Source organism: Phyllobates terribilis, unplaced genomic scaffold, assembly GCF_046119375.1.
Source record: "Phyllobates terribilis strain yellow unplaced genomic scaffold, ASM4611937v1 Scaffold_3__8_contigs__length_932513732, whole genome shotgun sequence".
Lineage (NCBI taxonomy): Eukaryota > Metazoa > Chordata > Amphibia > Anura > Dendrobatidae > Phyllobates > Phyllobates terribilis.
This window is the reverse complement of record NW_027362763.1, coordinates 287,837,670-287,850,226: the sequence shown is the minus strand read 5'-3', so window position 1 is coordinate 287,850,226 and position 12,557 is coordinate 287,837,670. Positions and strand designations below refer to the sequence as shown.

General features: G+C 37.5%; 1 protein-coding gene across 7 annotated transcripts in view; it reads left to right on the top strand.

The window, feature by feature from the left end:
• MECOM (MDS1 and EVI1 complex locus) overlaps nucleotides 1-12,557 on the top strand; it is a 792,569-nt gene that overhangs the window by 750,086 nt on the left and 29,926 nt on the right. For 4 of the 7 annotated variants that reach the window (XM_073674839.1, XM_073674845.1, XM_073674846.1 and 1 more), the window contains 4 exons: nucleotides 192-348; nucleotides 5,427-6,777; nucleotides 8,048-8,171; nucleotides 11,634-11,660. In XM_073674839.1, coding sequence (XP_073530940.1) covers nucleotides 192-348; nucleotides 5,427-6,777; nucleotides 8,048-8,171; nucleotides 11,634-11,660 — 1,659 coding nt within the window. The remainder of the gene's footprint in view (nucleotides 1-191; nucleotides 349-5,426; nucleotides 6,778-8,047; nucleotides 8,172-11,633; nucleotides 11,661-12,557) is intronic. The other 3 variants (XM_073674844.1, XM_073674842.1, XM_073674843.1) reach the window with 3 other exon arrangements.

Sequence of the window (12,557 nt, the reverse complement as noted above, 5' to 3'; positions counted from 1 at the left end):
CTCATTTAAATATTTGAAGCTTTCACATATGTTCATGTAGCCATTCATAAATTGATCCTTAAAGTAAGTGCACCAGCCTCATCAGGTCTCGGAGATGTATTAAATATTGTATTGCTGTTTGTATTGTAAAATCTCATGACAGGTCCTCTTTAATGTGTACATTTATCAACTAATATGGACTCATTTCCTAGCAGGTTTTCACGGATCCTAGCAACCTCCAAAGGCACATTCGCTCCCAGCATGTAGGAGCTCGAGCCCACGCTTGTTCTGAGTGTGGCAAAACATTTGCAACCTCATCAGGTCTTAAGCAACACAAGCACATTCACAGCAGTGTCAAGCCCTTTGTATGTGAGTAACATTGTTTTACTTTTCTCCGTTTCCTTCTTCCAATGCTTTGTTGTTTTTTTATTCTTTTATCTATTTTTTTTTTAAACTAAATGTCTACAAATTAGACATGAATGATGGGAATATTCAAAGGCGCTTCCTGTAGGAACAGCTTTTAAGGCTCAAAAAAAGTCTAGCTAGTTATTGTACTGGAAGTATTTGTGCTTAAAACAGCAGCCAATACAGTACTGATCTGTCATGTCAAAAGTTTTCATTGTGGAAGATCTGTGAGATGGGGACTCCTACTCACAGGCATCATGTCAACATTTGATAATATTAAATTAGCTAATAATCAAAGGGACAAATTCATTCTAGATATCTGTTTGGTGCGCAGATCATGTATCCAAAATGGTGAAAAAGTCTGATATTTCTTTGATGTGTCGGAAGTTTTCAAAAATTGCAGGTACTCCTTTTTAAAGTATATGTTCATCTTTGATTGCAATTTTTCATTCTACATGTAGATAAAAAAAAAAAAAGTAATCTCTAGTATTTTTCAAGACTGACCTTATATTTCTGTTATGTATGTGCTGTAGACTTGAACTGCTGTAAATCTTCAAGCTACATTTTTCCATTGCAGATTTTTTTTTTTAATGACATCACCAAATACTGGATCAGAATTTTTTATTTCTCTGCACATGATTGGGGGTTCCAGAAACCCTATTCACATGAACAGGATGTCCTTCTTATATATTCCCCAAGCTATAACTACCCAGTTTTGCATTGTATAGTGTGTGTGTGTGTGAGATGTATGTAATTTATTTATGTGTATATACATGCATGCATGTATATCTCAGTAAAGTTATAGTATAACAGTATATCTCAGTAAAGTTATAGTATAACAGTATATCTCAGTAAACTTTTTTTCTTTATACATATATTACAAACTATGCTCAGAAATGCCCATACAATTTAGATAAGTTGTTAAAGGAGGCAGCTGTGCATGTTTACGGGCTGTATAGTGCCTTCTGGGCATATTTTCAAGTTACTAAATGGCACACAATTTTGAGCACCACTTCTGTAATTACACAATTTGGAAATATCCTTGCACTGAAAGTACTTTACATGTAAAATTGCTGTGTATGTCCAGATACAGGCCACACACAGTGTACAGCACACCAGTCTGTTTATGGCAACTGTCTCTTATTACACTATTCTGCTCAAACTTGAGGGAAAGCTCACCAACACAAAGGTAATTACTCACTGCCTTTGCAAACTGTTCAGGTCCTCCAAATAGAAACCACATGCTATAATTGGTCCTGCGTATTCAGTCCGCTGCTTAATGTGTTTAATAAGCAGAAAATATGCAATTCTGACTGCTATCTTGTACCAGTCTTCCCAGAACTTACAAATTGAGCTCGCTAGATGTTGATAGGATAATTCTTATTGGCGCATGGGTTTTTTTGGAGAGTGATGAAAGGTGGCAGGATAGATCTATGTGAACATTGGAATTGTAGGTGCTCCTGTAGAAGAACGGTGTCTTTTGTTTTTGAAGTGTACTGTATGGAAGCTATTAGCCCATCTGGTTTACTTAAAGTCAGATATCAAGTACAGGGTATTACAGCTTACGTTCTGTTTTCCCAAACCTGCTCAAGGGCCACATTAATGCACAGACTCTCTTGTTCAATGTGTGAGGCCATTCAGCACAGGGTAATATAATGCATTGCTGTCCCAGTGCTGTCCATAGATTTAATCTTGTTAATTAAAATAATAGCATTTTTACTGTTCTATCATTAGCAAGTGACCATTAAGGGTTTTTCTAGTATTGTGCCATTAGTCAATGTTACAAGATAGACCTCTAAGAAGTGATCATTTGCAAATGAAGGTGGTCCCAATAAATCTCTGTCCATAGCGTAACAGATTTTATGTGACAATGATGAATTTTAAACTGTTGACTATGGTGTGTTCAGTTATTCTTTTTCTGTGATAATTACGCCAACATTAGCAGATATCTTGTAATTTAGATGATTTTCTTACTAGACGTTATAATAGACTTCATGGTTTCCAGTGAATGATATTTTGGGATTGTGTGTTTGCAGATCCCTATAACAATTGCAAGTGTGTGTATTATATATGTAGTACTGTGCAAAAGCTTTAGGCGTGTGTGTGTGTGTGTGTGTGCGCGCGTGCGTGTAAAAGAAAAAAAAAATGCTGTAAAGTAAGAATGCTTTCAAAAATAGTGTTAATAATTTCTGTTTTGTATCAAGTAACAAATTGCAAAGTGAATGAACAAAAGAGAAATTGAAATCAAATCATTATTTGATGTGCCAATATTTTTTGTCTTCAATACAGCATGAAAGCATCAAATCTTCTAGGTACACTTCCACACACTTTTTAAAGGAACTCGACAGGGCGGTTTTTCCAAACATCTTGGAGAACCAACCACCAATCTTCTGTGGATGCAGGCTTGTGCAAATCCATCTGTTTCTTCATGTAATCTGAGACCGACTCAATAACATTAAGATCATTGCCATATGGGGACCATATCATTACTTCCAGGACTTCTTGTTCTTTTTTACTCCGAAGATAGTTTTTAATGACACTGGCTGCATGTTTGGGGTCGTTGTCCTGCTTCAGTATAAATTTGGAGCCAATCAGACACATCCATGATTTGAATTACATGATGAATAAGTATCTGTTTGTATTTCTCAGCACTGAGGATAGCATTAATCTTGATCAACTTCCAAACTTCATTTGCTGAAATGGACCCTCAACCATGCTTCACTGTTGCCTGCTTTCTCCAGCCATTCAGCAAATAATTGCCTTCAGTTAATGCAAATATTTCACATTTTGACTCATCATTCCAGAACACCTGCTGTCTACTGCCATTTTTCATCACCCCGATTCTTATTTTTTTGTATATTTGAGTCACTTGGCCTTGTTTTCATATTGAAGTTAGGGTTTTTAGCTGCAATTCTTCCATAAACACCACTTCTGGCCAGGCTTCTCCCAACAGTAGATGGGTGAGGCTGGGTCCCACTCATTGGGGCAAGTCCTGAGCTGATGGCACTGCTGGACATCTTCCAGTTTTGAGGGAAATAAGTACTTTATGTCTTTCATCTCCTGCACTAAGTTGCTTTTGACGACAACTGTGTCTACTGTCCTCAACATTGCTCATTCCCTGGTGTCCTCGATCTTGAGACATACAGGCAGATACTTATCCATCGTGCAACACTATCCAGATGCTATCCAGCATCTGATTTATTCTGCATCAGAACAATGACCCCCAAACATACAGCCAATGTCATTAAGAAGTTAAGTTTTTTTCAGTGTAAAGAACAAGAAGTCCTGAAAGTGATGATATGGTGCCAGCAGAACCCTGATGTCAACATCGAGTCTCTGGGACTACACGAAAAGACAAAAGCATTTACTCAAGCCTACATTCACAGAAGATCTGTGGTTAGTTCTCCAATATGCCAAGAACAACCTTCCTGCTGAGCTCCTTCAAAAACTGCGTTCACGTGTACCTAGAAATATTGATGCCTTGAAATTGTAATGGAGGCTGAGAGTGGTCACAGCACATATTGATTTGATTTAGATTTCTCCTTTGTTAATTCACTTTGCCTTTTGTTACTTGATAACAATACGCTATTAAAACTTCTATTTTTGATAACATTCTGACCTTGCAGTAGTGTGTGTGTGTGTGTGTGTGTATAATAAAACATAATTCTTAGAAATATTAAATTATTTTGCATTATTTATTGAATGCAACTTAACACTATAATAATATATTTCCAGCTAGATTACTGTAACTTTTAGTACTCTTATTGTGATACCTTTATTTATGAGAGGTGATGCCAGGGTAAATATTTGGAAGATGACCGCAAGTGTTCTGGATTGTCAAGGACAAGGGTTTTCCAAGTGCTGGAAGGTTAGTGCTGGTGTGAGTGGAAGTTAGGGACGTGATTACAGTTCATGGGAACCAACAATGCAGGATGAGATACATTCAATTTGGTTTCCTTCTCTTGCTTAAAATAGAGCTATTGTCAGTTTGGGCAGGCTGTCTCTGGCCCTGCTTGTTGCACATGGCTCGGAATGCTCACTGTTTATACTTGTATGTCTTTGATGTGAGAATGATGAGAACATTATGATTTATAATACATCCTTTGCAGGTACAAAAAAAAAACTTTGTTAGTGACTCCCAGCAATTTTATCTGAAGATGACAATCAATTTGCCTAAGTAACTATATTTCTGCCATAACCATTAAACATCATCCAATTTTTTTATACTCAAAATGTACATGAAATGCAGAAGTATAATGAAATTAGGCAAGTTTTCAGAATTCATTTGCCAATATGTCAACCTGGTTTAGCTTATATAAATGTATGTGTGTGTGTGTGTGTGTGTGTGTGTGGATACATAGGTATCTGCTAAATGAATGAAAAGGTTTCAAGCCTTTTTACAACAAATCCTCTGCTTGAGAATAATAATTATAAGCTTAGAAAACTTTATGATAATACAAAGTGGTAGATGCAGGTGTGGTATCCAATGCATTACCCAAAGAACATACATCTGCTTAATGTATGTAGGTAGTATACATATAACATTGGTTCTTTAAAGGCAATCTGTCAGCAGGCTTTTACTACCTCATCTGACAGCAGCATAATGTAGGTAAAGAGAAGCTGGATCCAATGATGTATCTCTTAGTTCATTGGGTGCAGCCGTTCTGACACAATCAGAGCTTTTAGATTTAGAATGAAGCACAGCTGAGGAAGCTAATCCCACCCACACCAGGCTCTCTGTGTACAAAGTTCATAGGCAGTGGGGTGCTCATCACAGTAGGGGGCGTTGCCAGACTAATCTTGGTGATAAATCCTTCACAGTTTAAAAAAACAACAGCATGCACTTTGACACATCCCTGAATTCTGTGTTTCAGCCTCTATCTCCTGCTGTCTTCAGATTACATAGAAATAATCTGCTGACAGATTCCTTTTAAGGTCACGTTTTCTGATAGTTGATACCGTGATTGTTAGAATTCTAGTTTAGAACCTGTAATTTATGCTAAAAAGCATGTAACATTCAAGATCTTTCTTTTTCTGCCCAGGTGAAGTCTGCCATAAGTCTTACACTCAGTTTTCAAACCTCTGTCGACATAAACGCATGCATGCAGATTGTCGGACTCAGATAAAATGCAAAGACTGTGGACAAATGTTCAGCACTACATCTTCACTTAATAAGCACAGAAGATTTTGTGAGGGGAAGAATCACTTTGCTGCTAGTGGATTATTTGGTCAAGGAATTTCACTCCCTGGGACTCCCTCCTTGGACAAAGCTTCAATGATTAACATGAATCATGCAGGCACGGGGCTTGCAGACTACTTTGGTGCTAGCCGGCATGCTGCTGGTCTTACTTTCCCTACAGCACCTGGATTCTCTTTTAGTTTTCCAGGTCTTTTCCCCTCAAGCCTATATAGACCTCCATTACTGTCTGCCAGTTCTCCTGTGAAAGGACTACCGACTATTGAACAGACAAATAAAAGTCCACATTTGAATCGACCACAGATCTTACCAGCAACGCAAGACCTTTTGAAAGCACTGAATAAGCACTCATCTATGGGTGAAAACAAAACCTTGGATTTTTTAGGAGAAAATATTTCTGACCAAAGGCCTCATGACAAAATGAGTGACCAGTCAGAGAGCAGTGACCTTGATGACGTCAGCACACCAAGTGGTAGTGACTTGGAGACAACTTCTGGATCTGACCTTGAAAGTGACATTGAAAGTGATAAAGACAAAATGAAGGAAAATGGTAAAATATATAAAGAGAAAGTTAGCCCATTGCAAAACCTTGCTGCATTGAACAGTAAGCGAGAATTTAACAATCATTCTGTTTTTTCACCATGTTTGGAGGAACAGACTGCTGTTTCAGGAGCTGTTAATGATTCCATAAAGGCAATTGCCTCGATTGCTGAAAAGTACTTTGGCTCAACAGGACTTGTAGGTCTTCCAGACAAAAAAGGTGGAGCTTTACCTTACCCATCTATGTTTCCCCTTCCTTTTTTTCCAGCATTTTCTCAATCAGTGTATCCATTTCCTGACAGAGATGTAAGACCTGCTCTTCCAAAAGTTGAACCGGAGTCTCCAAAAGAAGTAAAGAAAATTCCAAAAGGGAATGTGGAGTCCCCTTTTGATCTTACCACAAAGCGTAAAGAAGAAAAAATTGTGTCAAATATGCCCTTAAAGCCTTTGGGTTCAGCATCTTCTGGTCCTGATCAACCTTTGGACTTGAGTATGGGAAGCAGAAGTCGAGCTGCCCCAACAAAACAGGCTGAGCAACCCAGAAAGAACCATATATTTGGAGACAAAAAAGATGGTGAAGCAGAACAAGCAAAACCATCTGACCATTGTTTGCAGCATGCCAGACCTGCACCTTTCTTTATGGATCCTATCTACAGGTATCGCTCATTTTCACACTATTATTTAAAATTGAATGATTTTAGAAGTCTGTCATCTTTAGGGTGTTTTGGATTTTTTTTTGAGAAAAGTTTGGTTTGTAATTTGAATAATCGACAAAGTTAAATGGCAAGCACTTATTTCTATATTGAAATCTCTCAAGAACTTCAATACAAATCAATGTTGAGAGCCTACACCCTTTCACTGGCAGAGGTGTCTAACTGGGCCCATTTCTTGAGAGATGTGTGCTCCAGGAGTGTGACCCATATTTATGGCATAGACTGTGGTTATATAAAAGTTCTGGATTCTTCTGGGAAGTTTTTGAAAGGCGACCTGTCTGCAGGTTTTTGTACCATAAACTAATATCTATGTGAAGTTGCTGTAAAGCTGAATAAAACTAAACATTCATTTTAGCAATCTGTGTTTCCATTTCAGAGAAATCACATGTCCAATTTTTATGCTAATCAGATGCAAGTGTGGGGAGGTTTAGCCCTGCACTTACAACTCTACCACCTCTCACCCTCTTCATCCATCTACTGCTGTGAGCCCATCTTTGGCTTATAGGTCACCCCTCTCTGTGAAATGCTTTCCCGCCCGAGATATTGCACAATCACCATTATTCCTGGGGGTGGCGCACGTGCAAATCGATAGTTTGGCTCTCGCAATGTTTTTAGGATCTTGCTGTGCATGCACCGCCCTGGATATGTCGGCACTTGTGTGAGATCTTGGGTGTAGGAGCAGGTCACAGAGAAAAGAGTGATCTGTCAGTCAGTGATATGAGGCTGGCAGTAGGGTGAGTAAGGGGGAGCGATGCCAGAGAGCTGGAAGTGCAGGACCAATCCCTCTGCACTTGCAGCTCATTAGCATAAAAATTGGACAAGGGATTTCTTTGAAACGAAAATATGGATAGCTAAAATAAAAGTATCTATTTATTCAGTATTACAACGACTTAACATGGGTGATATTTAGTTTGGGGTACAAAGATCTGGTGACAAGTTCCCTTTCAAGTTTACCAATGCTTTCCTGCTCAATTGTTGGGTATGTGGTGAAAGTGAAAATGCTACAGACCATATCATCTCAGTGTCATTGATTGCCTTCACTATTACTTTATTCCACTTATGTATTAAAGTTTTATTATGAGTTTTGCCATCTTTGTTTTTGAGTAGGCAATTAATTGTACAGTATGTAAAGTCAAACACATGCAATATTGAAATGTTGTGCAAAAAATTATTTTTTTCTTTTCTGATCAGACATTTGTTCTATATTTGTCAGAATGACTGATGATAACCTGAATATCGACAATTGCAGGGTCGAAAAGAGAAAGCTAATGGATCCACTTGAGGTTCTCAAAGAAAAATATTTAAGACCTTCCCCAGGATTCTTATTTCATCCACAGGTATGTGCAGAAGTGAAATTTGAAATTGTCCAAAAAAACAAGTATATTGAATCTATAAATTTAACAAGTAACCTCATTGGACATGTCCTCTTTAGGAAGATTGTTACATTAAATCTAGGTTTTACTCCTGATACTCCTTCATTTACTTGGCATATTCTGTAACCAAATTTAAATTTATTTATAGCTGAAACATTGTTTTTCTAGTCTTCAAAGGCTATCAAACTGCCCATTCCTGACACTTGTTTTCTAGTGAATACAAGTAATTACTACAACAAGAATTCTGGAACATCTTTTCTTGTAAAGCCATGAAAAGATATATTGTGCTCTGAGATGTCTCCAGACCAAAAGCATAGTAAATGGAGGGAAGGGGTTAAAAAACCTAAAGAAAACCACACAATACTCTCCTAACTTCTCACTGCCATAGCTCCCAGGTCATTACTGTGGGTTCTTTGGTTCTTCCAGTGCTGATCGTCATGTACTAGTGAGACTGGGTATTTTTTTTTTTTTTTTTAGCATTTGTTTTCGCCCTTCCTCTGTTCTGTTTTACTCCTTCCTGGCCCTCATTGAAATCAAGCATAATAACGGATAGCTGGCTGCCGTTTTTGCTGTATTCTGGTGAATCTGAAGTTTTGGGAAATGAATAACAAATTTCAATTTGTTACAGATCAATTTGCTCCCCTTTAGTCATCAGTCAATGAGTCTCCTAACTTGGCAGGAAGAAGTTTCCTTCTCGTTTACAGCAAGAATGGTCCTTATTCCAATGATTTTTATCCGATCAACAACAATGACGTTTCAAACCACTAAATCTTCATTAAGTTATATGCATGAAAAGTTATTATTATTTTATTTTTTTACCAATTTTCAAACCGTTAACTGTCTCTAGACAGAGATAATGTGAATCATATTAAAATGCAGCAGTTCTTTCCATAACATCTATATCCCTGACCACCTAGGTGCACTTTTTATACTGAAGTTGTGCAACCTATTCCAGGAATGTAGAGTGTATCATCAGAGAGCATTGTAGTCTGCTCTTGGGCTCATGCAATAAAAGGTTTGCCCAGGTTTATCATTTTTAAGTGACTGCAGACTTGTGTATCCTCAAATTGCGTGTTGTGAAGATTCTCCAGTGCAGGCAGTGACACCGAGCCGTCATGTGACCGCAGGTATATGGTTTTGCATAGTTCTAGTTACATTCCAACTAGACATGCACAGAGTGTATTGATCAATGCCAAGAACGTCTAATTGGAATGTGGCCGGTAGTATGCATATCACACACGTGGTCACCTGATTTCTTGGTCTCGCCCCTGGCACTGCAGCATCCTCACTATGATGTGAGAATTCATGAATTTGCAGACACATAAAGTGACTATAGACTTCTGTAAAAAGTCTGGACAGCCCCTTGAATTTCCAATATCCAGCAATGAGTGGACATTGCAGTATGATCCCAGATGATTAGCTTTTTTAGGGCATTGGCTTTCTTTTAAAATGGGTTACAATTAAATAGTTGATTGTTCTAGGAGTATGTAATGGACTGGCATAGTCAATACAAAGTGTGAAATAGATGCGATTGTTTTGAAACCTGAGTTGCCTGAATCAGCAGTGGTTCATCAGCAAATGTTACCTTTATGGATTCAAGAGACACAACTGAGGAGGCCATGAAAAATGGAGAACATGAGTTATGGCTTCTCTCTCATTAGTGTAATGTATTGACATCTGCAAACAGGTGCACTCATTCTTGCAAACAAAGAGGCTTTTCTCCACCAGGGAGTAGATGCATCAGCTTCAGCTTAATTTGCCCGGAGAAAATGTATTAACCTAATAGTGTGATATTGCAACGCTCTTGCAAGGACAGTTTTAAAAGTGTATTTGGTTGAAGTCCAGGAATGCAGTCATTTAAAAAGAAGAGACCTGCTAATATGGAGATAGATAGAATTACCAACTGCTCCACTATTTGCTTAATTTACACTTGCTCATCATTTCATACATGGAATTTGCCTTTTGGATTTGGCATATTTGCCATTCCTATATATTTACACATTAGTAATTTTGTTCGACTTCAGAAACGGAATTATTTAACTTGGCACATGATTTGTTATGTATGTTCTGGGAAATAGTTTCACAGCCCAAAATATCTTCAGATTACAAATAGCTTATGTGTGTATGATGTAGTGTGAGATGCTTTCTTATGTGTTGGCCAAGCCAGTGTATCTAAGATCCTTTGGGACGTGGAAAAGTTCCATGTATAGGCAAACACTAAATTGACTATTAAGTGTCAATCACTTGGTACAGCTTGTAAGGCTACTTGATTTGTAGCTTTACTGCAGATGATGGCTACTAAATATCAGGATGCTATAGAATCAAATCAAAAAAGTTTTATTCTGTGTTCACACCAGCAGCTTTAAAGCATTCCTTTCATGTCAGGTGACTTTGCAGATAAAGCTGTATTGTGTGTTTATTAGGAATAACATGCTTTTTGGATATTATGACTTTTGTCCAGCGTTTTTTAGTTGTTTACCCTACTTCTGGCCCTTTAGTTTTAAGTTCTGTCTGAGTTTTTGGGTGGCTACTATCTACTATGATGTCCCCCTATACACAGCACACACAGAGAGATGGATTGCTGCTCTTTTTTTCTGTGTAATACATAGAAGCAACAGCATATGTATGGAAAACATTTATTGAGCAGTTCTGAGCTGTGTAGCTGTAAATTCAGCACTCAGCTGTGTAGATGTGAATTCAGCTCTGAGGTGCAGCTACATCACAATCTGCATGGCCTTTCACTGTGCTGACTGCTCATCACTCCTACTCAATACTCCCCTCTACATAGAGTTTAATAGGTCATAGTACCTGATAATTTTGTGAACTGACAGTCCTACTTACTTTTACCAAAACGGATTTGAATGTTTTTTTTCTTCCAAGTAGATGGTTTGTTCAAGAGGCAGGGAAAGGAAAGATGTGGTACATGAGATGAAAAAGAAGCATGTTTCTCAGATAAAATCTATTACAAAGTTTCTTACATTTGCCTGAACTATTGATTCATGCAAAGTTTGTTGAAATACAATGACATTTTAATACCATTTTGATGCCAAAAATATGTGAAGACAAAAAGAGTCAGTCCTCGCTTTATAATTTTACTTCATTTTGCAACCACTCCTGACTTTGGATAAAGCTGCACAAAATGGTGCAAAGTGATACAAAATAAGCCTATAACATATAAACGTTTGTACAATTTTGAACAAAGATGTAATAAGATGGTAACATTATTTGCCTATTTTCATGCAGCTACCTTTTACTCGCTGCATTGGCAATCATAATATAGGTCATTTTGTTAGGTGATTTACTGAACACAATTCTAAGATTTTTTCCCTTTGGCTCATGCTATAATGCCAATAATTGCTCAAATCATATGAATTTCTGAATTATTTTAGACTAGAAACTTAACAATCTTCTTTATCATTTTAACAGTTCCCACTGCCTGATCAAAGAACCTGGGTAAGTAGTTGTACCTATAAATGTAAATTTGTGTATTAAAACAAAATATTTCAAAGGGGTTATCCAGGACTTTACTTATTTTTTTAGTATGGGACTAAGAAATTACCGTTGGGTAATTGCAAACTTCTTGCCTGTTCTGCCCAGCGACGATTCTCCTGCTTCCAGTGATGTCACATCAACAGAGCACCTCTTTCTCTTCTGGTCTGCTCTGTCAATGGGGCGTCTCTGCCAATATTAAGCTGATTGATAGCTTGCTACATGTTGCCCAAGTGCAAGGAGTAGGCTGTCAATTTGCATTACGTCGACAGTGACACTCAGTCGACAGAGCAGTCCAGAAGAGAGAACTTTTTTTTGATGTGAGGTCAAAGGAAGCAGGAAAGTCACCACCTGAGTTGGCAGATATCGTCACTGGGCAGAAGTAAGTTCCTATCCACATGGCAAAATATTACCAAGCCTTGGATAACCCCTTTAAGTAAGACATTTACTAAGTATTTGAAATAAAGTTGTGTGTAGTTTTTCTACTATTTAGAATAATACACAAGAGATTTATTAATATATTATTACCAGATTTCATAAAATCACTGAAAAATATGTCAATAAGACGATTTCTGATGTGTCGGTAAGAAAAAGAAGAAACTTTATTTTGTGAACAGTCTCAAAAATTTTTGGAAATCAATTGCACTTTCAACAACAGAGCATGTGTCATTCAGAATAAATGTATTCTCTCAACCAGCAAGAAGAAAAGCACCTAGACATTGACTTTTCCTTGCTCATCTATTTTCTCATATTAGAACATATATATTTTTTCCCCCATGTCCCAAAACTACAAAAAATGTATGAACTAAGAAAGTTTAAAAAAAGATCCACAATTCTTCTCAAAAAATATTATGACTGGTC